Source organism: Misgurnus anguillicaudatus, chromosome 7 (genome assembly GCF_027580225.2).
Source record: "Misgurnus anguillicaudatus chromosome 7, ASM2758022v2, whole genome shotgun sequence".
Taxonomy (NCBI): Eukaryota; Metazoa; Chordata; class Actinopteri; order Cypriniformes; family Cobitidae; genus Misgurnus; species Misgurnus anguillicaudatus.
The window spans coordinates 21,126,941-21,153,693 of NC_073343.2; the positions used below are offsets into that span (position 1 = coordinate 21,126,941).

Sequence of the window (26,753 nt, forward strand, 5' to 3'; positions counted from 1 at the left end):
TTTGAGCCTGTTTCTATGGCAAAATACAGAATGATGTAATTAACTCTTTGCTCTCTTAACATTCTGATGCTCAATGTGACGCAAGCCTGTACCAACATCAGGATTTTGAGAGACCAGGAACTCTGTGTAGTCCGTATGGCCATAAACATGGGCAGTCAATGTGTAACAGGTTTGTGAATTTCACAAACGGTTGTATTCCAGTGCTGTTGTTAAAACAGCCAACCACACAACATGCTCTTCCGGCATCACTGGACGGAATATGTACTAAAAAAATGGAAGAAAATTTCGCACAGCTAACATCTGCAACAGCCACATACACAGGGACCAACACGCTACTTCCCCTACTTCCTTAGCAGCAAGGCACCGCAGTAATGGCAGCGCTGCTTTACTTCCATGTTTCGCTGGATTGGTGTATACGCACACAGCTCACGGTACCCATTGAATATTTGTTTTTTCCTACTATGGAAGTCAATGGTTAAAATTAGCTGTGTGCTAACCATCATTTATCAAAATATTGTCACGGTAGGAAAATCCATTGTTTTCCTCCGTGTCATGTTTGTATGTGTGTGTTGTTCACTTACCCTGCCATGTGCTCGTTAGAGCGATCCCTTTCACCTGTGTGTTAATTGTCTCGCTCCAGCTGTTCATCATTACATCATCTCCATAAAAACTCACCTGACTTTCTGTTCCCTGCCAGATTCTATTGTTTGCTCAGTCTTCGTGTTGCTTGGTTGTTCCGTGTGCATTGGATTACGTGTTTCAGTTTGGATGTGTATTGTCGTCGTCGTCTTCGTGTGGATGTTCCGTGTCAGTCTGGATTTCACCACTGCTCACCACTCCACCAACGTCGCACTCAAAACACCAACTTCCACCGTAGTCATCGTCACCATTGCCAGCAACAACATCGGACTGGATTACTTCCGCATTGACATTGAATACTCTCTCTTTGTTTATATTTAATAAACATTGTTTCATTTTACACCTGCGTTTGCTTCCGTCTCTTACAAGTCATTACAGAAGAATCTGGCCAACATGGAAGCAGCAGGTGGTCAGCCGATCTCCGCGTTGGAGGAGTTTCTCCAGCGATCTCTGGCTCGTATGGATCATCAGGATCAAACCATCGAAGACATGCGGAAGGCCGTCCAGGCAATGGTGGCGAAGGTTTCCGAGCTCTCTCAGCGATCTCCGAACATCACGCCTCCCACTGCGCCACCCATGCCGCCCGCACCATCTTCACCTCCAGGGGGTAGTTTCATCCAGGAACCGAGACTGCCGATCCCGGAGAAATACGCCGGTGAGCCCAACTACTGTCGTACTTTTCTCTCTCATTGTTCTTTACATTTCGCCCAACAGCCCCGGACATTCTTCCTCGAGGAGACCAAGGTAGCGTTCACGCTCTCGCTACTCTCGGGCAAGGCTGCCCTCTGGGGGACGGCGGTATGGGAAAACAAGGACAGCTGTTGTTCCTCGTTCGCCTCGCTTTCTGACGAGATGAAGAGGGTTTTCGATCGCTCCGTCGCCGGGAGGGAGGCCGCCCGGCTCCTCACGGATCTCCAGCAGGGGGAGCGGTCGGTCTCGGACTACGCCATCGAGTTCCGTACCCTGGCGGCGGAGTGCAGGTGGAACGAGGAAGCGCAGTGGGACCATTTCCTGCATGGGTTGGCGGATCGGATCCATCGAGAGATCATCACGGCGGAATTACCGAAGTCGCTCAATGGTTTGGTGGACTTGGCGATCCGGGTTGACGCACGTCTTTCCACCGTTGCCCGAAGGAAGACTCAAGGTCCGTCCCGACGTCAAGCGGAATCCACGGATCCACTCATCGAAGTTTCCGCCGGTGGTCTCTCAGATCCGGAACCCATGCAGGTGGGTCGAGCTCGGTTACCCTGGGAGGAGAGGAAGCGGCGGAGATCCTTGGGTCTGTGTATGTACTGTGGCGAGTCGGGTCACCAATGCCAGAGGTGCCCGGTAAAAGACCAAGCCCGATAGTAAGACAGAGGCTACTATTGGGCAGGATCTCCGCACAGAAGACCTCTACAACATCCACTCTCCTTCCGGTGAGACTACGGTGGTCCACTATGTCACACTCAGGGCACGCACTTCTGGATTCGGGGGCGGAGGGCAACTTCATCGACAGCGCACTTGCAAGTAAGCTCAAGTTACCTTTCATTCCACTCACCCACCAGATTGCGCCCTTCGCCCTCAACGGACATCAGTTACCCACTATCAAGTACACCACTGCACCAATCACACTCATTACTTCCGGAAACCACACAGAGACTATTTCATTTTTTATTACTGACACTACTCTCTCCCCCATAGTTCTTGGACATCCTTGGCTTCATTCCCATAACCCAAGAATTGACTGGAAACTGGGTTCTGTTACCAGCTGGAGCGAGGAGTGTCATAAGTCCTGTCTTGTCTCTGCTTGTGTTTCTGTGTCTGAGTCTGTGTTTCAGGGGAAAGCAGTGGATTTGTCTACCGTGCCCGCGGAGTACCATGACCTGAAGGAGGTGTTCAGTAAGTCGCGAGCTGATTCTCTTCCTCCTCATCGTCCCTATGACTGTGCGATAGACTTATTGCCAGGTACGTTTCCGCCTAAGGGCAAGTTATACTCTCTGTCCGTTCCGGAGATGGAGGCCATGGAGAAATATATTTCTGATTCTCTGGCAACGGGGTTCATTCGCCCTTCCTCATCTCCAGCGGGGGCGGGGTTCTTTTTTGTGGGGAAGAAGGACGGATCCTTGCGACCTTGTATTGACTACCGAGGGTTGAACAACATCACGGTAAAGAATACTTATCCTCTGCCGTTGATGTCTTCAGCTTTCGAGAGGTTGCAGGGAGCGTCCGTTTTCACTAAATTGGACTTACGTAATGCATATCATTTGGTTCGCATCAGGAAGGGGGATGAATGGAAGAGTGCGTTTAACACCCCTCGTGGCCATTTTGAGTACTGCGTGATGCCTTTCGGTCTCACGAACTCGCCGGCAGTCTTCCAAGCACTCGTTAATGACGTGTTGCGAGACATGGTAGACCAGTTCATATATGTTTACCTGGATGACATATTGATTTTCTCTTCGTCTCTCCAGGAACATTTGCAACACGTACGACGAGTGCTTCTGCGGTTGTTAGAGAATGGGCTTTTTGTCAAGGCGGAAAAATGCGTTTTTCATGCACAGTCTGTTTCTTTTTTAGGACACATCATTTCGACTGAGGGTGTTCGCATGGATCCTGAGAAAGTGAAGGCTGTGGTAGATTGGCCATCCCCAGAGTCTCGCAAGGCCCTGCAGAGATTTCTGGGGTTCGCCAATTTTTACCGGCGTTTCATTCGCAATTTCAGCCAACTAGCCGCACCTCTGACCGCTTTGACTTCCCCTGGTTTGACGTTCAGGTGGTCAGACGCAGCTGAGGCTGCGTTTGCCAAACTGAAAAGCTGCTTTGTTTCAGCTCTCATTCTCGTTACCCCTGATCGTTCACGTCAATTCATAGTGGAGGTCGACGCGTCAGAGGTGGGGGTAGGAGCAGTGTTGTCCCAGCGCGCATCCTCAGACGGAAAGGTTCATCCTTGCGCGTATTATTCCCATTGTTTATCTCCTGCGGAAGTTAATTATGACATTGGCAATCGAGAGTTGTTGGCGGTCAAGCTAGCACTGGAAGAATGGCGTCACTGGCTTGAGGGGTCAGGTGTACCTTTCATTGTATGGACGGACCATAAGAATCTTGAATACATTAGAACTGCCAAAAGACTTAACTCCAGGCAGGCTCGGTGGGCATTGTTTTTCGGTCGTTTCGATTTTACACTTTCTTACCGGCCGGGTTCCAAAAACATCAAACCCGATGCTTTATCCCGTCTTTTTGAGCGTTCCGATCGTACTGCTACTCCCGAGCACATTTTACCAGAGAAAATCATTATCTCTGCGCTCAGATGGGAGGTCGAATCGAAGGTTTTGACAGCCTTAGAAGGGGTAACGCCCCCGGCTCGCTGCCCACCGAACCGTTTATTTGTGCCGGAAGGGTTACGGTCAGACGTCCTCCAGTGGGGTCATGGTTCCAGTGTTGCTTGTCACCCAGGGGTTAGTAGAACTAGGTTTCTAGTCAAGCAACGATTTTGGTGGCCTGGTATGGCTCGTGACGTCCACGACTTCGTCTTGGCTTGTTCGGTTTGTGCCGTTGGTAAGACTTCCAATCGTCCTCCAGATGGGTTACTTTTACCGCTGTCCCTTCGAGACCCTGGTCCCACATATCGCTAGATTTTATTACCGCCCTCCCACCCTCTAAGGGTAATACGGTGATTTTGACCATAGTGGACCGGTTCTCGAAGGCGACCCATTTCATTCCCTTGCCCAAATTACCATCAGCCAAGGAAACAGCGGTAGCTGTCATTGACCACGTCTTCCGAATACATGGCCTCCCGACAGACGTGGTCTCTGACAGGGGTCCCCAGTTTGTGTCCAAATTTTGGCGAGAGTTCTGCAAATTGCTAGGGGCGACTGTTAGTCTTTCGTCCGGGTTTCATCCCCAGAGCAACGGTCAAACCGAGCGTGCCAATCAGGACGTCGAAAGGGTGTTGCGATGTCTGGTTTCCAAGAATCCTTCGTCCTGGTGTCAGCAACTCTCAATTGTGGAGTACGCACACAATTCTCTGCCGGTGTCATCTACGGGCATGTCTCCATTTAAGTGTAGTTTAGGGTACCAACCACCTAATTTTGTCAGTACTGAATCCGAGGTGTCGGTTCCCTCCGCAAACGCACTAGTCCAGAGGTGCCACCGCACCTGGACCAGAGCTCGCAGAGCTCTGCTCCAGGCAAGGTCACGCACCAAGGCCAAGGCCGATCGCCACCGGTCAAAGCCTCCCCGATACGTCGTCGGTCAAAGAGTGTGGCTTTCAACCCAGAATATTCCGATGCGTTCCGTCTCGAATAAACTTGCTCCCAAATTTATTGGCCCGTTTTCTGTTACCAAGATCATTAATCCGGTAACAGTGCGTCTTAGCCTTCCTCCTGCGTACAGGAGGGTTCACCCCGTCTTTCATGTTTCCAAAATTAAACCGGTGATTTCTTCCTGTCTTAATCCGCCTGTTCCGGTTCCCCCTCCGCCTCGTATCGTTAATGGGGAGACCACATATTCGGTTAACCGTATTCTGGACTCCAGACGGAGGGGACGCGGATTTCAGTACTTGGTGGATTGGGAAGGTTACGGTCCGGAGGAGAGAAGGTGGGTTCCTGCTCGGGACATACTGGATCACCGCCTTATTGATGAGTTCAATCAACAGGTAAAGCAGGCTGGGAACGCCGAGGGGCGTTCCTAGGGGAGGGGGTACTGTCACGGTAGGAAAATCCATTGTTTTCCTCCGTGTCCTGTTTGTATGTGTGTGTTGTTCACTTACCCTGCCATGTGCTCGTTTGAGCGATCCCTTTCACCTGTGTGTTAATTGTCTCGCTCCAGCTGTTCATCATTACATCATCTCCATAAAAACTCACCTGACTTTCTGTTCCCTGCCAGATTCTATTGTTTGCTCAGTCTTCGTGTTGCTTGGTTGTTCCGTGTGCATTGGATTACGTGTTTCAGTTTGGATGTGTATTGTCGTCGTCGTCTTCGTGTGGATGTTCCGTGTCAGTCTGGATTTCACCACTGCTCACCACTCCACCAACGTCACACTCAAAACACCAACTTCCACCGTAGTCATCGTCACCATTGCCAGCAACAACATCGGACTGGATTACTTCCGCATTGACATTGAATACTCTCTCTTTGTTTATATTTAATAAACATTGTTTCATTTTACACCTGCGTTTGCTTCCGTCTCTTACAAGTCATTACAAATATCTTGTTTTTTGTACATCAGAAAAAAGAAATTCATACAAATTTAGAACAAAATGAGTATGAGAAAAAGAGAAAACAGAATTTTTTTTAAATACTTGTAAGCTTGTCTTTACCGAAAATATATCTTAAAATATATATGTGCCATTGTTTTGTCTCAAGAAGCACACACCAATAATGTTTTTTGAAAGGTATGTTTATAAAAAACTACTTAAATGTCATAATACACTCACCTAAAGAATTATTAGGAACACATGTTCAATTTCTCATTAATGCAATTATCTAATCAACCAATCACATGGCAGTTGCTTCAATGCATTTAGGGGTGTGGTATTGGTCAAGATAATCTCCTGGGGCCTCATTTATCAAGCGTGCGTACGCACAGAAGTGTGCGTAAAGTGTGCGTAGGAACAGTTTTACGCAAAGTGTGGAATTTATCAAATTGCACTTATACTTAGAAATGTGTGTAAATATACGCACACCTCGGAGTATGCGTACGCAGAGCATCTAGTGGTAGAATAGCGATACTACACAGGACCCTGTTCCAGTGAGTATAAAGAAGTGTCTATTTATTATCCACAAGCAGGTGTTAAAAATGATTAATGTCAGTATGGTAACAGCAAATAAGTATAATGATTTATTTGTGATATGTATCTGTATCTGTGAAAGCACATGTGATTTGTATTAATGAAGTCTCCGTCAAATGCTTGACACAGTGCAATGGCTTATCTTGCGTTATTGGAAGACTTGGCAAATAATCCATTCTGCCGGTAGCGCGTTTTCAAAGATCGCGCCAATGATGCTGGTTATATGCTGTTGTCCAAGGTGGAAAGTTGTCTGTCCTCCTCCAGTTGCACTCGTTTCACGTCGGTGTGCTGTGACGCGTTTTTTTTTTTTGGTGATAATTTAATGTCAAACGACTTTTTAATTTCTAAAAGTGTTCTCATACCCAACGGAATTAAACTCACTGTAACATGTTCCCATGCAGATTTGTTTTCTTTTGTTAGTCATTCCTCCCATACTAAGTGAACCAAACAGGATGTGTTATTAGGATTTAACCTCATCCACCAGTAACTCAATTTCTGCGTCTGTAAAGTTTCTCTTTTATGCTCTCTTTGCCATTATTGCGATGAGGGAAAAAGCACAACCACGTGACTTATAACGGGAGGTGTTGTCACCATATATGGTTCATTGGAGGCGTTTCGAAATGCAAATGAACATGAACGTGCACGAGCATGGTGCTTAAGAACAAGTGGGATTTATCATCAAGGATTACTTACTGATGTGCGTACGAACCACGTGCGCACGTTTGATAAATCCCGATTTTTTTGTACTTAGGCACATTCTAAATTTCATTCGTAGGTACAAATATAGAACATTTTCTACGCAATGTTGATAAATGAGGCCCCTGGTCTGCAAACTGAATGTCAGAATGGGAAAGAAAGGTGATTGAAGCAATTTTGATGCGTGGCATGTTTGTTTGGTGCCAGACGGGCTGGTCTGAGTATTTCACAACCTGCTCAGTTACTGGGATTTTCATGCACAACCATTTCTAGGGTTTACAAAGAATGGTGTGAAAAACATCCAGTATTCTGCAGTCCTGTGGGTGAAAATGCCTTGTTGATGCTAGAGGTCAGATGAGAATGGGCCGACTGATTCAAGCTGATAGAAGAGCAACTGAAATAACCACTGATTACAACCGAGGTATGCAGCAAAGCATTTGTGAAGCCACAACACGCACAACCTTGAGGCGGATGGGCTACAACAATTTGACGTAAACAGAATGAGAACATGGATCCATCATGCCCTGTTACCACTGTGCAGGCTGCTGGTGGTGGTGTAATGGTGTGGGGGATGTTTTCTTGGCACACTTTAGGCCCCTTAGTGCCAATTGGGCAACGTTTAAATGCCACAGCCTACCTGAGCATTTTTTCTTACCATGTCCATCCCTTTATGACAACCATGTAACCATCTTCTGATGGCTACTTCCAGCAGGATAATGCACCATCTCACAAAGCTCGAATAATTTAAAATTGGTTTCTTGAACATGACAATGAGTTGACTGTACTAAAGTGGCCCCCACAGTCACCAGATCTCAAGCATCTTTGGGATGTGGTGGAATGGACGCTTCGTGCCCTGGATGTGCATCCCACAAATCTCCTTCAACTCCAAGATGCTATCCCATCAATATGGGCCAACATTTCTAAAGAATGCTTTCAGCACCTTGTTGAATCAATGCCACGTAGAACATACATGTTGTAACGAACTTCGCATCGTGCACCCTCAAAAAAAAGTCACCGGCCACGACTGATCTACACCCTCTCCAGAAAACTGCCCCATATTAAGAATTGTTTATTGCAACTAAATATTAGTTCTGAATTAGTTAAATTCTTCCTTCATATTTAATATTAATTGTTTTATGGCTAATACATACTAAAGTCCAGAGTTTGATGAGTGCAAAGTTACAAAAACTTTTGTTATTTGGCTTTATCAAAAAGCACCAGCAGTTTTGCCTCCGGCTGTTTCTGTTGGCTTACATGGACATTTGGCTATTTCTGTGCAGACAGGTGCTGCATGGAGTGTTATTGGTTGTTGGGATTTAACTTGCTCTGTAGAAGCCAGGGTAAGCAAGGTAAATACTGACTTTTGGAAATGTGCTAATCTTCTCCTTGCTGGTAATCCAAAACAAGGTCAAGTAAGGTGGCAGCTGTAATAGCTGCTTTGACCCGATTTGGACTAAATCCAGAATGTGTGTGTTGTTTGTGTATGTGTCATTGGCATGGATATGAAACAGTGAGCCCAAATATGAAATGCAATACGGTCATCTTAGAATGTAAGGAAAGATAATATTAAGGATAAATTAAGAAAAAATTAAGTATATTTAATAATATATCATTGAATCTATAGCAGTGCTTATCATCAGCATGTATATTGAATGCAGGTCTCAAGCATGGGATGTTGGTGTGCCAACCAGGCTTCTTAACTTAACCAGCAAGATAACTCAACAAAAGGCCATTTTTCTATTTAGTCTGTACCGCAGCAGTGTTATATCTTTGAATTTTCTACTTTTGTAGACTTTACTTAGCAAATAATGATTTTATTTTTGTTGAATAATCAATATATAGTGAAGCTTTTATAACTGGTTAACAGCACTAATATTTTTCTTACAATGTAGATTCAGTAGCAATGAAACAATGGTGTGCTATCTTGTGTATGAAGAGCCACTATATCATCAGTCTATAACAGACCTTGGATGTGAACTGATTCCTGTCAGGAACGCACAACAGACGCTGTCCAACTTTACATTTCACCTCCCACTCATCCTCTTGTTACCATGACAAGTTTCTGTTTCTCACCCTAAAGCTCTCCGGCTCTAGTTTGCGTGCCTCTGCAGCAGCTAAACACTTCCACCCACCTGCCTACCCAAGTAGAGCCCTTTAGCACTTTCCCAGAGAAAACAGAACAAGAGAGATAGCCTACTTCGCAGTATATTTGACCGGCATTGCTGCAGTCCTGCACCATTGGCCTGTGCACCCGCTGAAGACCTCCATCGAACCCATTAGCTAATAAGCTGAGGCAGTGGAGAGCTGTACATCACAGAGGGATAGGCGCTGTGACAGACCTCCACTTACTAAAGGAGCTCATTAGCTGATTGATTGGTAATATGGTAGAGGGGGTAAAAGCTGTTGTATGTATGGTGCAGCACAGTAACTCAGTGGGTAGCAAGAAGGTCCCCAGTTCAAGCCCTGGTTAGTCTGTGTCTCTCTGGGTAATCCAGTTTCCTCTCAGTCTAAGACATGCAATTTATGTGAATTGGATATGTCAAATTCCCTTCCCCCAATGTATGTGTAGATCATCTTGTGTATAGATTAACCCAGTGCTTCCCATTCCTGGTCCTCGAGGACTCCCTCCCAAAAAGTTGTAGATGTCTCCTCATTAAAACAATTAAGATTCAAGTAGATTTGATTAGGTGTCATTTGTTTATCGTTCATCAGTTGGAAAAAATGCTCAGCAAGTGATCCCAACAATATCATTCTTTGTATCTTTATCGTTATATATTCTCTTGAAAATAATATGATTTTTAAACCATTTTTTAAAAACGTATCGTTATAATGTGAATGTCCCTTAAGAGTAGACAAATTTTCTGTGCTGGTTAATATCACTTTTCTTTCAGCCATCCAATCACAGTGGAAGAGGGGCGGGACAAATTTTACTCTAACCCAATCGGGCCAGTGACATTTATTGGGTAAAACACGACAAAAGAAACGTTTTGCACAGTTTGCCGTCAGTTTCCAGGTAAAGCAACAAGTCGGGAGCCTTTTTTGTTGGAACAAGCAACTACCGTAAACATAACCTTGAAGCTCATGAGAAAAAACCGACAGCACATGGCGTGCGTGGTGTCTTAAAGGGTTGCCCATTACCCTTCATCTGGTCCACTGAACTTAACGGCAAGACGTATGACTGTAAATATTGAATTTAAGTAGATTTGATTGGCTGTCATTGGTTTATTGTTCATCAGTTGGGAAAAAAAATCGCTCAGCAAGTGACCAAACGATATGGTTCCTTGTAATAATATAAATTTGAAACTATATTTTAAATAGTTATGGTTACAATGTGAACGGCCCTTAAGAGTAGAAAAATTTTCTTGCCTGGTCAATATAAATTTTCTGGCCTGGTCAATATCAATTTCCTTTCAGCCATCTAATCACAATGGAGGAGGGGTGGAGCAAATTTCACTGTAACCAACAGGCTATGTACAATGACTGATAAACAAAACGGATGTATCACAGCAACTAAAGGGCTCAGCTGAAGAAACGCTGGAATTTTCAGTCGCGTTTAAACCATAGACTGTAAAAAAATATGGACGTAGTGTCGGTGACTTCACCCACTAGTTTGTGAGGATCATTTTTGAAGCTTAAAGTAGGTGTTGCCTGCCGTTGCCATCTTGGCTGCGCGTCACCGCGAATCACTCGTGGATAACGGAAAATGGGTAAAGAGGCGGGACATAGGTGAAGCTGAGGTTGCTGGTTGCTCAAACCACGCCCGCCTTGATTCTATTGATAGCAATGGCAGTTCACCCCTCACTCAAGTGGCCATGCCCTTAATTATGCAGATCTTTAAGGCTTAAAGAACAAGTTCGGTATTTTACACTTAAAGCCCTGTTTTCAGATTGTGATGAAATAGAACGGTTTTGACTGAAATTTGGACATATGATGCTGTCCCAAGAATTTTTGGGTGTTTGTTCTATCACCTCCCACCTCTACAATGGGTGTATTGGTGCACTGGAACAATCCTTCCTAAAATGCATTAAACTTTCGTTTACAAAGATGTGAAACTCACCGAGTGGTCGGGAGTGTTCACTGGTGTGCTCACACAGGAATCGCTGCAAAAGATGCTTTCCAATAGCTGTTTTAGCATTCGTAGTAAACTTGTGGACCTATTTTTCCAAACGCCTCACATCTGTACATTCTTCCGTTGAGAGCTTGAATAATAGACGCTCCAGCCCAGTTGGTGGCGATAATCCACCTTTGCCAATTGCAAGAATACAAACAACGTTCCCGGTGCGGAGTAATACCGTACCTCACAGCACATCTAATACACGTCAAAAACTACGATAAAACCAGCTGGAGGGCATCTTTTGCGGCGATTTTTGTGTGAGCATATTAGTTAACACCCCTGACCACTCTGTGAGTTTCACGTCTTTTTTAACGAAAGTTTAATGCATTTTAGGAAGGATTGTTCCAGTGCACCTATATACCCATTGTAGAGGTGGGAGGTGATAGAACAAACACCTGAAAATTCTTGGGACAGCATCATATGTCCAAATTTCAGTCAAAACCGTTCTATTTCATCATAAACAATCTGAAAACAGGGCTAAAATACCGAACTTGTCCTTTAATACAATTTAAACGGATGAGGTACAAAAAAATTCATCCCCCTCAAAGTCGTCATGAAGGGCAAAATTAGCTATATAGACCAAAAACACTTTTTGTACCGGGCTGTAAACATATTATTTTTTTACTGTAAAGTTGGACATTTTAACATGGAGGTCTATGGGAATTGACTCCCTTTTGGAGCCTCCTCAAGCGGCCCGTCAATGAATTGCAGTTTAAGTCACTTCCGTATTGGCTTCATCAGAGAGATCGAAATGTTGCCCCTCGGTTTAAAGACTTTGGTGGACACGGGGCCTTAGGCAACAAGTTGAAGTTGTTTCCTGTAAAAATTATAATACCAGTATAATTTTTTACATGATAAAAAAGTGTTGTGATATCAATGATATAGTGACGCGATGGCGTGTGGTGCATTTACGTTCCCTAGGCTGTGAAGGTATGCGAGGAGATCGAAAAAGCCCCTGTCTAGCGCAATAATGTGAGACAAACACATCCATGCACACAGTATATGATACATTCATACAGTATATGAAAATCTGATTTACTCACTTGTGTTTAATCTGAACTAGATGAACATTTATCTCACGTCCCCAAATGTGCCATGATTAATGTTAATTAGTTAATGTTTATGCGAACAAAAGTGCACTTACATGTAAAATCAAATCAGTGACAGCTCATTGGATGGAAAATGCCCTTCATTTCCCACATTTTACTATACTGTCATAAATATCATTACAGCAAAAATTCTTGAAATATCATGATATAATTTCGAGACTCTATCGCCCACCCCTAGCATCAATAATCCTTTTAGAACTAGATTATGACTCTCATGAGTTTTATGCACATACGCTACCACCTGCAGTATGATTGATGAACTTATAATCATTCTTTTTTTGGCCAAGCATGCTCTCTGTTTTTAGGCAAATGAGGCTTGTTATAGAATTCACAAATGGTGCTGTTTGTCAGATGCTGGTAACATTTCTCCACCTACAAATGCTGGCATTTAAGGCAGAATGGACATCTGTGTGTATTATCTTATTATCATGACAGCATAATTCATCAAAGATTGATTAAATGATAAAGAATAGCATTATAACTGGGCACATATCCAGGCACACAATGTAGTCAAGGACATTTTTTTTTGCCAAAGCTTTCATTTAACATGCAAGTGTTTGACCTGAAAATGGCATGCTGTCGTTCGATGAAATACAGCAGGGAATGAGACTGTTCAGCCAGGCCTACGTAATACGTGGGATGGTGGCATTTGATCATACAGAATCAAATCAGAAATCCCAGCATTTATATTCTGAAAGAGCTGTAACTAGCAAGTCACAGAGGAATACACGGTAACATTAGTACTGAAGATTGCATCTGGAGCGTACACAGAGAGAGAAAGAGAGTGATAGTTATAGTCACGTGACTGTGTGTTACTGATGCCTTTTAATTTGTTACATTTAATGTTCTGGTGATTGTGGTGTTGTCTTATTTTTGACTCTATAGATATCTGTTGTAGCTGAGAGTGTAATCTGTTTCCCAACAGCCCAGCTTTAGTCATTGACAGACAATTAGCTTGTGTCAAAATGTGGTTTGGTTAAGCATGTGTATTGAGGACAACTTTGACCCATCTGTCCCTTGGGCAGGATTGAATGAGAAATATGGAGTTAATCCCTCCATCTTAATATCACGGTTAATGAGACGCGCTGGGGGCAAACACATACACAAACTTAACAGTGGTGAAGGCTAAACAGACCCTTGTGGTAATCCATATGGTATGGGATAGCCCTGTCTGTGATTTAGAGACAGATTCAACAGACTACCTTTGTTCATAGTGTGCTGCCTACCTGGCATTTCCGAACCTTACTTCCGGTTTCGTTTTTTTGCTGGCTCTAAAAGCCAGCTATACATTTATTATTTTTGGATAATGCAATACCACAATGCATTGAGATGAGCTCAGATGCTAAAAAAGATTTCTTTCTAGCTTAACAAAATGCTATGTTAAAATCAATTTTGACAACTTTAGCAAAGGAAAATAAGGGACAATATTGGTATTTTAGATATTAGATATTAAAGGTGCAGTAAAATGGAAAACTGTATTTACAGTATTTTCCGGACTATAAGTCACACTTTTTTCATAGTTTGGCGGGTACTGGAATTTATAGTCAGGTGCAACTTATACGTCAAAATTATTGCATATGAGAGAAACCGAGAGAAACAAGAGAAACCATTACCGTGTACAGCTGCGAGAGTCCACTCTGTGCTGCTCTTATATTTATGTAATTCAATGGATTCAGTGATGTGGAATGACTTCGGGACCTTTTTGAACTTGATTTGGCTTGTCGTGTTAATTAAGCCTATTCAGCCTCTCAGGTATGTTCTGTATGCTATTGTGTATTGTGTAAATAACTGTTTATGTTACTTTAACATGTACAGACACCTATCCAGCCTGCTGTTCTGTGCTATTGTTTAGTTAAAGGTGCAGTGTGTGAATTTTATTTGCATCTAGTGGTAAAGGTTGCGAATTGCAGCCAACGGCTCAGTCCACTGCTCACCTCTTGCTTTTGAAATACATAGAGAAGCTACGGTAGCCACCACCGGACAAACATGTTATTGTTGGAGACAACTTAGTAAAAAAGTTTGTCCGTTAAGGGCTTCTGTAGAAACATGCCGGCACAAAACGGCGACTTCCATGTAAGGGGACCCTCTGTGTATGTAGATAAAACGTCTCATTCTAAGGCAATAAACACATAACAGTTCATTATGAAAGGTCTTTATACACCCCTGATAATTTAGTTTTGAATATTATTTTGCATTTCTGTCAAGAGATCCTTCTAAAAATTACACACGGCACCTTTAAATAACTTGCCTTTCCAGATTAAATATCTGTTCTTTGGCTTGGATTTTGTGAAATCACTTTCTAAATAAACGCGACGTGTAGTCCAATGCGACTTATATATGTTTTTTCCTCTTCAAAACGCATTTTTGAGTGATGCGACTTATACTCCGGAGCGACTTATAGTCCAGAAAATACGGTACCTAGGCATAGATAAATAATAAGAGTTCTGTACATGGTAATGACATATTGTGAGTTTCAAACACTATTGTTTCCTAAACCTTCTGCATGCAAAAGACTGCTAAAATACAGGCCAATCTCAACATAACACTGACTGTGACAATGCTGTTAAAATGCTAAAAACAAAGTTGTGACTGCTTGAGTTAGCACTATGCTAGTTATTGCTATATGCTAACGTTAAGGCTAAAGTTCTAGCAGGGCTCATCATCGGGGCCAGCGTAGGAGACACTAGGGCCTGTAAATAGTATTGTTTCGCCTTCAGTCCCTGAAATATATTTTCTGCCTGTTGCCGTTTGTTTGTATGTATTTTTATGCAGTGTAAGGGGCCAATCACACCAAACGCGTTTATGGCAGTTGCAGGCGCCTTTTTTGAATGGTATTCTATGGGCAGGGAGCGTTTGTGCGCTGTTTATGCGCACCGAGCGCCTTGCGGTTTTTGCCGCCAGCCGCAGCACGCGCTTTTGAAGGAGCGCTGAGAGCGGAAAAGCGCCCGGAATATGTGACACTGACTTTTTTTTGGTGTGGTCGGTAAACATTTTAACAGGGCAAGTAAAAACCTGACTAGCCCGATCGGGTCAGTATTAATTTTTTTTACATTAAGTCCTGTCTACTATTGACGTTACAGTTACGTTTTGCAGTTCCATACTAAAAAATCACAAACTTACCACTTGTAAACGTCCATTTCCAATCTCCTTATAATTGATTATTCCTCAAAATCTGTATCTTCGTCTGATACAGACTCAAACATAAGGTTTGTTTGCACACACACAGAGCTACTAAAATGAGCCGCTGAGAAACAGCCAATCAAAGCACAGCTCAACATTATTATATATTAACCTTTTAAATAAGGTTTAATAGACTATTTCATTCTGAGGACAAACCCTAGGGTTGTAAATAGACATATAAAACCCTCTCTGGATCATTTTTGCACTTCCATGTATGTATCAGAGAATAATGTTAAATATTATAGCAATGCATTCTGTGGCACCTTTAAAATTACTTCCTCGACCTAGCTAAACCACGGGTTCACACACGCATGCACACACATGTATATTCCTTAATTTAGTAACTGTACATACTGGTCCCTTTGCACATAAATTACCAACGCCACATTTATATGCACCTCTCTAATCTAACATATTTAGCCTGGTACGAGACAAAGTAAACTGCATTCCATACAGGTTTAATACAGAACGCTGCTTTGATGTCTTAAATACAAGACAATTTATTATTATACAAAACGGTTGGCAACCCTACAATTGGAATCAATTCTGAGCGGAGTCTTCATTTTTCACATGAGAGCACTATGTACAGCATTGCCAATGAGTCGTTTATGAGGTATCAATTCAGTTAGAATGAACGCTTCAGATGTAATTCACAGAATATAGAAATCTAGAGACTTAATAGGTTGCCGAGAGCCTGACAATTCCTGTTTAAGCAGTCTGAACCATTGTTCAGCCCTTTTGGTAAGTCTCCTTGGCCTCGGCATTTTCTGTTTAATTAAATCCTTTATGACCCCTGGTCATTAATGTACGCAGAAGGCATCAACAGTGACTCTTTGACGTTTATTAAATCAGTTTTCGCTCATAATGAGACGAAGACTGAGAAAACACTGCGCCGGTGCCTATGCACTATTTTAAGTTAAGAGATGATGTAATACACAGAGAGAAAAATTAAGACTGGCAACTGCTTCATTCACTGCAGGGCCATGTGCATTAGTAACTACACAGCAGCTAAGATTTGGGATATACTGCTCTGTACTAGTAACCAACAAAACTGATTTTAATGTATGATGAAGAAGAAACGTATAAAACGTATAAAATAAGAAAATAGTGTATGAGAAAAAAAGTGAGAAGCTGTGTGGAAGCAAGACAGGTTAAGACAGTCAGACAGGCAGACACGATGATGTTCACAAGTGGTACGGCTCCCTGAGGGGTTTATTGTAGTCACTCCTCCAGAATGCCAAGAAGGATCACCCTGGCAGGCTTATAAAGCTTCATCAGAGGGCTCAGGCTGTGGCAGACTCTGGCTGAATATCAACACGTTCCTCTAAAGGTGTGGGAGATTATTTGACAGATAGTCAATGTTAAATTGTTGACAACATTGTGTCTCTTGAACTATTTGGAGTGCTGGCGTGTGTGGTGACTATGAAAACTTTATATAGAGCTCCAAAAAACATTTGTGGACTGTAAAAATAGTTTGCTGCCTAAATTTAAATCTAATCAACTTGGATTAGTCACTTTAACTTATTTATTATTATGACTTGTGAATTTAGGTTGATTAAACTTAAAAAATAAACCGTGTGTGTAAGAAAAAAAGGTCACATTTAGTCTATAATCTGTTGGCTGTAAAAGGGAAACACAACTGTTTTTCAATATATTACTATGTTCCTTACCTCAACTTAGATGAATTAATACATACCTATCCTTTTTCGATGTGTGCACTTTTAATCTCTGTACAGCGCTTCTTGAGTTTGTTGGCATTTAGCCTAGCCCCATTCATTCCTATGGCTCCAAACAAAAGTTTTATTTTGTGCCACCATACTTACTCGTGTAACTACTTATGTAACAGTCTTTAAATAGGGAAAACATGGAAGTGTTTGGTGGCTTCTAAATTCATCTCTGTTTGGAGCCATAGGAATGAATGGGGCTTGGCTAAATGCTAACACATTCATGAGGCACACAAAGTGCACGCATAGGTATGTATTAATTCATCTAAGCTGAGGTAAGAACATATTAAAATATTGAAAAACTGTGGTGTTTTCCTTTAACTGTGAGAATTTGTCTAAAAATTACATTTTAAAAAGTGCCAGTATAAATGATACAAATAAATTTTAAAGCTGCCGTGGGTAACTCTGGAGGATTCAGCAGTTTCCAAATGTTTACAATGTCATGCCCCTTCCCCACTACCACAGAGCAACCTCCCTTCGAGCTCGTCCTCGTCAGCGCGTGTGCACCAGTATTATTGTGAACGCATACTTAGCAAGCATATTTAGATTACTTACATAACACTCCAAAATACAATTACCTGTCGAGAAGAAATGTGGCAAGCTCTGCATCCAGCTTGAACCCTTTAAAATCTTGTAGATTCCTCCACCTTTCAAATGCTGGTTCGAAATTGATCCTAGTTTTATTACGGTCACGGTCGCTTTCTATCTTTGGTTGTTAACTGAGGAATCGGACGTTTGTAGTGAATGTTCTCTTCGCATCTTGCTGCGTTCAATCCAACACACTTGTGAACTTCAGGCGGATGCACGTGATATTGTAACGCGCGCGAGGGGGAGGGGGATCTGTGCCACGTACGAGTACTGTGATTGACAGGCAGATTTTACACAGCCCTGCGCTGATTGGACCAAATGAACCGGGAGCTAAAAGCACGGGGGGTTTTCTTAAACAGTCTAATTTATGTTGTTCTATCGGAGCATAGTGTTGGTTTCAGTGAATATGATCAAAAAATATGATCAAAAAAGTTGCCAACCGCAGCTTTAAATAAACTATTCTGTTTTGTAGCTGCCTAATTTTTTGCGTGATTGCTATTAAAAAAAATCAAGTAAATAAAAGTGATCAGTCTTAGAAAACAGATGTCAGTTTATACAGAAGTATGCGGTAATTTGAAGGTTTTGTACCTGAGTGTGAGATGCTGCTAATATTAGCTGTATCTGGTGCGCTGTATGACTTGCTGCTGGTATTTCCTCCCGTAAGCTTGGGATACACAGCAGGAATTTTGCAGTCCTATAAGATCATTACCTTATCACACTGTGCGACATGGATCGTTTAAACTTGGGTACAAGAAGCATGTAGACTGTACGATGATGGCAATCTTTCGTCTGGGACAGCCAAAAATTGTGTTGTGTATCCCGTGCTTTACACGAACAATCCTTGCATTTGGCAATACTATTTTTTTTTCACAAAGTTTAACCAAAACACAGATTATCATGATCTTTTTTAGCGGTGAGACAGTAGCCTAGCCTTTTCCATACTAATGAAGCTTTTCCATATAGAAAATGTAGTAATCTTTGTTTATTGACATTGTATTGGATTCGCACATCGTTTCACACATAAAAGCAATAAGCCCCAAGAAGCAGTGGGTTACTATTGCATCTTATAACAGCTAAGGGGCGTTGTTAGGCACGACGCGAAGCGGAGTTAGCTAAACCCCCCGTTAGCTGTTATAAAATGCACTGTAACCCCACTGCTTCGTGGGGGTTATTGCGTTTATAAAACGGTTACCTCATATGCATAACGTAAGTGGAATTTTATAAAATAAAACACAAATAAGTTGTAATTATATTAGTACAAATATTACTCTTCTGCCAAACAAAGTAGTTCCTCAGAATCAAGTGTGACTGAAACAGAGCGCACTTTCCAACCAACACAGACGCAGCAAAGACACATTGAAAATATGATTTAAGACTGTGGTGTTTATTTTTATAAATCAACATTCATCTAATTATACATTAACATTTATATCGTGCAACTGTTGAAGTGATGATCAAATATGCTTGGAAGCATGCTTAACTCTTTCCCCGTCAGTGTTTTTTTTTTTTAAGTTGCCACCCAGTATTAGTTTAATGCCTTGCAGAAAAATTATCTTCTTTAAATAAACATGAATATCAAATGAAAGAACAGACCATCCGCTTTCAAACAAAAACAAACAAAAAACGTTTCATCCTACCTTCATTTGTTCTCCCATCACCTCTCAAATTTTTAGCTAAAAGCGGAGATAATTCCATTTTTTGAAGAACCCTTGTAAGAGATCAGATTCAGAGCCTGATCAAAACCTCATGTTTTTAGTGTTGAGTGAATGTGTCAGTGTTTAAGTTGGGTAAAATCCAGTGGATAGCGGAAATTTGAATTTGAGTTAGAAACTCCTCAGGGAGAGTTTTATCTTTATTGATGAGATGACTCAACAATATTTATTGAAATGTATCTGGATATCGCCATAATTGTGCAATTGTATACAAATTAAAAATATGATTAAAGAGTATGGTGTTTATTTTCATAAATCAGTACGCCGCAACAGTGACGATACTCCTGTAATGCGGTTTGAACCGTGGGTTTAACGGAGTATTTTATCACGGCTTAGAACGAGTTATAACCAATCAGAATGAAGAACCAGAACTGCCCGTTTTATAAAAGATGTTTTATAACATTGATTTGTTAATAGTCTATATGTCTATGATGAGGAGCAGTGGCTTTTTGTGACCGGCATTTATAGCATTCTTGTATTAAACCGAACCAAACAACAACTGGCACGCTTGTTATGCATGTTCTCTTTATTAACAAGCACATGGTCTATTAAGTCAGTGCAGACTTACAGTGCTGATAAATATGGATGTGCATGTGAGGGAATGTAGTAAAGCTGGACAGATGTTACGCAACATCCGTACACCTCTGGGATTTCCCCGGGCATGTGATGGCAAGCCTGAATGCGTTTGGTAAGCTAGTGTGATGGTGAGAGGCAAAACTGCTCGGTGAACCGTGAAGATCTGATTTTTCCACCTCGTGTCTATGCTGTTTCTGCACCAGGGGCATTATTATGGTTAGTTTTACATGCTATGGGATAAAAATAATAGTGTTTTTCCAAAAAGGCGATTTAAAAGGCGTAATCTCACAGCATTGATGGTCTTTATCTGGGCACTTTGTTTTAATGAGTCAATAATGTCATCTCCAGATTATCTTTTCATGGGTTTCTGAAAACTGCAAGCTCTTCTCACACTTGTACTCCTGAGTGAAGAAAATGATAATCGGGGATAGATCATCTTACTGTAGCTGCCCGCAATTGTATAACCCCTCTTAAGCACTCTGTTTGTTAGATCCAGCAGTGACATATAAAATCGGCACACCAAAGCTTACAAAAAGATCAAATGTCTGATGAAGAACCTGTGTGCTTGAAACCTCACATTCAGGGTTTGTTGAGCTTATGAGCTTAAGTGTACCGACTTTATCTTTTGCTCTGATATTAACAGTTTAGAAACTACTATATTACACCACATACTGTACTATTGCACATATCTTTATTCTTCATTACTGAACAATGGCGGCTGGTGACTTCTTTTTCCGAGGGCGCTCGATGCGAAGTTTGTCACAACATATATGTAGCCGGTCATGTGTGTGGTTCCTTTTTTCAAAATATGTGCTCTGCGCGTCGAGAGATCCTGTGGGCATCACATGTTTTGTCAAAATAAGTTTAAAGGGTTTATGATAAAATAGATCCTCACGTTTGCCAGATACTCGCATAATCTCATGCGGAATCAGAGTTTACTGTTAAGGGAGTGTCTTGCGTGTATTTTGTGAACGTGAACGTCTCTTTTATTATAAACGGTTTTGACGCGTGTGCAGCAGGCACTAATTTTGACAAAACATGTGATGCACATGGTTCACATGGTTTTTATCGCATTTCGCATTGTCATGTGAAGTGTAGTGTCACATAGACGTCACGCCCCATGAATGTTTGCTGAACATCTGACGCATGAGGTACACAATAATGAAAACAATTCAGGGGTCATACATTTGACCCGACTGCAAAAATGCTGTGATTAGTCCGCTAGAAACCCTCCTGTCAGGTCAAGAAAATGTGCATACGCATTTCCGCTTGCGACAGTAAAGATGGCCCAAGTTGAGGAGTAATATTTAACACAAGCTGCAACAAAAGTCTACACTCTAAAAATTGCTGGGTTATTTTTGACCCATAATGGGTAAATATTGGACAGAACACGTGTTGGGCTAAAAACTACCCCATGCTGGGTCAAAATTGACCCAATGCTGGGTTGTTGTTATGCAACTATGGGGTATAACCCAGCAGTTGGGTCAAAATAACCCAGCATTGGGTCAATGTTTAACTCAGCACATGTTCTGTCCAAATATTTACCCATTATGGGTAAAAAATAACCCAGCAATTTTTAGAGTGTATTTACCTCCATCACTGCTGATACAGTACATCTCCAACATCAAGGTGCTTCTTCTTTGGCATTGCCTTGATGCTGTGTATACCCCAATGATATGCCCTGTGGGGACATTGCCTACTAGCGATCAGCATGTGTAAGTGCATGTCGTTGAAGAATAAAAGGGAATTTACATTTGGGTGATTCTCACGAAATTCAGATTTAGAAGGTGTCCAGCATCAGAATTTTTTAAAAGCCCTTGAAGCCAATGTTTTTTTTGCACATATAAGATTAAGGTCTGAACTTACTATAACCATTATTTTATAGGATTTAAAAAGTATTTCCTATAGAATTATTTAAATTTTTTAGATTATCAATATCAAAAATTATCATTACCGCAACATGATATTCCATTAAATATATGCATTTACAAACTCATGTTTCGGTAATGAGAACTAAAAAGTTCTCTAGGTACTGTGACAAGCAAAATTTCAACTTTTATCTGGAGAGAAAAAATAAGAACTGCTTACCTGGTAGCCATCTTGAGTGTCACAGTCAATTATGTTCCAATTTTTTTTTTTGTTGAAAATGTTAGTTCCTTGAGCGCTTAAACAATGATTGAAAATTGTTGCGGAGGATGAGAAAATTGGTCTTGGACACATTTATATTCCTTATTATTGTCTCTACATTTACCAATGATCACCAAATACCAATTTTTTTACTGTAAATGTATTTTTATTTTTTAGATATTTTATTTATAAATTTTCCATGTCAAAGAACTCAAATCCAATCATGAACACGTTGCGGTAATGAAAATGTTCCCCTTAAATGTGAAAAAAATAGATTTGTATGATGTCATTTGAAATCATGTGCAAAGTAGTACATGAAGAGATGTTTGTAACTGTATGCTTCTTATTTTGATACTCTTACTTTGCATTTACTTTTTTTATCAAAATGTTTCATGACACCTCATAAGTCTAATTTCGCAAGAATCACCCATTTCAGTCATATGGTCTCTGGGCAGACGCCATGTACTAAGGAGTCCAGACCTTTTGTCATGAGTCTGAGGGCACGGTCACATTATCCCAACCAAACCGCGCCAGAGCACCGCACCAGAGCCAGAGCCTTCTGAATGTCTGAGCTGTACAGTACATGTGACAGATCAACTAAGCAATATGATAGGAATGTGAGAAGGCAGTGGGTCATTGCGCACCAAATGACTGAAAAAAAAACCTTAGCATCACGATGGGTTTCAGTGTTAAGAAAGCGCTTTACTTCCTGTTTTCGCACCGTTAGGTATGATATCAGTGCGCCCTGAAGGTCTGGCTATGCAAGACTACAACAGCACTAATGCCTGCTTTAGCACCCCCTGTGTTATGAATTGTGTGCTTATGTACCCAGAAGTGTTAGTATAGACATGAAGGGTGTTTTTACACAGGCACGTGCACACATAGACATCAAAGGGGGCTTGAGCACCTGCCCTTTTTATTCCTGGAGAGAAAGTGCCCTTTTTTCTGGGGTGCTTTTAAAAAAATATATATATATGATCTTTATTCATATAACAACTGATGTCTGTCTGTTTCTTGTGTTTTGTACTTGTTGCTTATTTAATTTAACATGAATTTATTCAGAAATCATTTAAATGGGATTTAAACTCTTACATAAAGAAAAATAGCGCTATTTGTGGCACACAAACGGTTAACAAATGAGTCCCGCCTCCAAAATTCAAATCGCTAATATGATTGGCTTTACCTTTCCTTAGTCCCGCCTTTCTAACTTACTTCGCTTTATGATTGGTCTGTCTACACTCGTGCTGCATCATTCGCGCTTCAAGCGCCAAAGCTCAGCCTGAACGAGACGCGATCATGTGCATGATTATGCAGGCAGCTACCGGTAAGTGTGAGGAAGAAAGCATTCTTATATTAACAGTTTTATGCACAAAATATGGGACACGTTGTTTCACATAACGATTCAGGGACATTGTTTTCCATGGCAATCCCATATTAACCTGAAGAGTTGCAAACTTGTAACAGTGTAGTGTATGTAGTTTAAACAGACTGCTCAGAAAATAATAAAGCACAAACAATAAAATAATTGCTAATACAGTAGTAAGCTTTTTTGTTTGCGTTTTTTGTAATGGCTGTTAAATAAGTATAATGAGTTATACTGGAGTGATGTAGTAGATTGGGAAGAAATCTGATGGTTCAGTGTTTTACTTGCCCAGTCAGAATTTTCACTGACATCACAAAAAAGTAAAATATAAAATAGAAATAAAATAGGCCTAATCTATATTTGCTGTTTCTGACATGTGTAACCCTAATAAATATGAAACCTAAGATTAAAGGTGCCATAGGATGTGTTGTCATAATATGTTAAATTGTTCTTTGACAATTACATAGAAGGTATGTTGCTTTATTAAGTGCAAAAATTATCCAGAAACGTTTTTATATGTCTATTTACAACCCTAGAATTTGTCATTTTAATTAAATGGTCTATTTTTGCCCTATTTGAAAGGGTCATGAATAATAATGTTGAGCTCTGCTCTGATTGCTCTGCTCTGAGGCTCATGCCAGAAGCTCACATTAGTAAACAGACCTTATATTTTGAGCCCTTATCAGACAAAAATACTTTTTGAGTAAGAACTAATCAGCTAAACGCTAGCATATGATATAGCATTTATTGGCATGTAGCGCTAACTCAGCAGTCACAACTTTGTTTTCAGCATTTTAACAAATTTGTAATTAATGTGTAATTTAATGTTTTCAAAACATGCACACATTGTGTAATGGCTTTCTTTCCTGCTCTATAAACCTAGACTACTAAGGAGACCATGGTGTCTGTGTGAACAACTGATGATTTTGTAGACATCTTTTGAAAATTAAACAATTGCGTGAGTTTGAGGAAGATAAAATTAATTAACTTTTTTAATAATTTTTTTAAAAAAATATATACATAATTATGAGAAGTGCCCTTTATTTCACTTGAGCCCCTGCCCCTCAAAATGTCTGTGCACGTCCCTGTTTTTACATTACATTTATCATGTTAAATTAATACAAATGTTGGTTTACTCTTTTTCTCATTGACTTTCTCTTTTCACAGTTTAGCCTTGCATCCAGAGCGAGTGATGGTGGCCACAGGACAAGTGGGAAAAGAACCCTATATATGCGTGTGGGACTCCTACACAGTCCAGACCGTGTCCATATTGAAGGACATGCACACGCATGGTCTCGCCTGTCTTGCTTTCAACCTTGAAGGACAGGTGAGTCATTGTTAGCAACTTCTATGAAGTTAAAGTTGTACTCTCACTATGTGATCATAGCTTTTCATAAGTTTTTGGAACTTGCATCTGTGAATCCACAAGCTTCCACAGTGTGACAATATGTGTGAGACTGTGTAACTGTGTGCATGCTGCATAGTTATTTTATGGTAACCATAGTTTTACTGCAGTAATGTTTTTTTTTTTTTTGCTTTAACTGTAGTAAAACCATGATTAATTTTCGTAAGGGAGTTGTTGGGTGTCACCCAGACACAAATGCAGGCACTTGAAACCCTCTGCAGTCACATAAGATGACAAACTCAGGGATCGTGGCCAAACTCTGTGGTATAGGTTAATGGCATTAGAAGCTTATATCATAAGAGTACTTGCTGTACTTGCACGAAAGTTTACACTTTCACCAGTGGCAGCTGGTGCTTTTCAAGAGTGGAGAAGCGCAGATGTCACTTCTCAATGGCAAAATATGCGTTAGATCTATTTTTAAGTGAATGTGTGTCTGCTATGTTGCTCCGAAATTCTGCTTTTCAAATTACCACTGAATAATAAATGAGTTTTTACAGTATTTGAAAAAATATAATTATTTATGTTGAACTAAATTTTTGTAGACAGAATTAAAGGTGGCGTTAAGCGGCTTTTCATTTATTTTTGCTTTAATTGACTTTCCATTATTTGGATTGGTACCATGCACCCCGACTCGTCTTGCCTTACTTGGGCTCGGTTTGCTTTTCCAGTTATTCAATTCAATTCAATTTTATTTATATAGCGCTTCTCACAATTGATAATTGTTTCAAAGCAGCTTTACAATAATAGAAGCAGGGAAAAACATAGAAAAATCATTATAAGGGAGCGTAACATATAGAAGAGGGTGCTACGACTCCCTTCCTTACTGCTGTGACACAGTGTTTCCCATACATTCATTTATTTGTATCTGTCAAAATTGACCAGCACAAATAGATTTGTGCACATCGCGTTTATCGCATTCACAAATGGTGTTCCCAGGGTTCGAAATGACTTAGGACTCTTGGGGAGTCCCCTAAAATGTAATCATAAAAAATTCTGAAGACTACCTTGCTACACTATATACTGTAGGCAAAATTATATGGACCAATTCTGAAGGTGGGATAATGGTCTTGGGATGTTTTTCATGGTTTGGGCTAGGCCCAGTGTTGTAGTGGTGTCTGGAGAAGTGGCATGGCTATAATCCTTAAGCAAGGAAGTTAACTAAGTTAACTAAATCCACCATAATAAATTACTATTATTATGGTAAACATTTGGCTATATTAAATTAATTTTAATGAAGACTTCTGTGAACAATAAGTGTTGACCAATATAGACGGTTTCATCGGATGCACGTGATACACGTCTGGATCCGAACCTTACTTGCGGTTTCGTTTTTTTAATGGTCTGACTAGTTGCTAAACTGATCTCTTGAACAAATGCCTTGTTTATGTTGTTACTGCTGAAACGGTCTATATCTACAATTTTAAAAAGTTTTCTGCTTTTTCTCTCCATGATGCAGGATTCTAAATAAGAAAAATAATGTTAGCTTCCTAGATAGCTTACCAAGCTCTCATGTACACTTGTTCAATCTCAAATCACATTCACTTTAATCAACTCAGAGACTTGAATTAATTCCTAATTATCTTCGTAATCACTGACTGGACAATTAGGTTGTTATGTTAGCTTTGAATAACTAGTCTAGCTGCTATATGTCTGCTGTTAGCTGGCAGATTATTTGGCTTTATACACATATATTTGGCTGTAAGCCACTAATGGGGCATACACACCAAACGCGAGTTCAACGATTTGCGCGAG

At 40.9% G+C, this 26,753-nt stretch overlaps 1 protein-coding gene across 1 annotated transcript in view; it reads left to right on the forward strand.

Moving 5' to 3' along the window:
- The window catches only part of LOC141365335 (echinoderm microtubule-associated protein-like 5), a 145,422-nt gene that overhangs the window by 14,472 nt on the left and 104,197 nt on the right, over positions 1-26,753 (forward strand). The window contains 1 exon segment of the mRNA XM_073869567.1: positions 24,764-24,923. Within this exon segment, the coding sequence (XP_073725668.1) occupies positions 24,764-24,923 (160 nt within the window).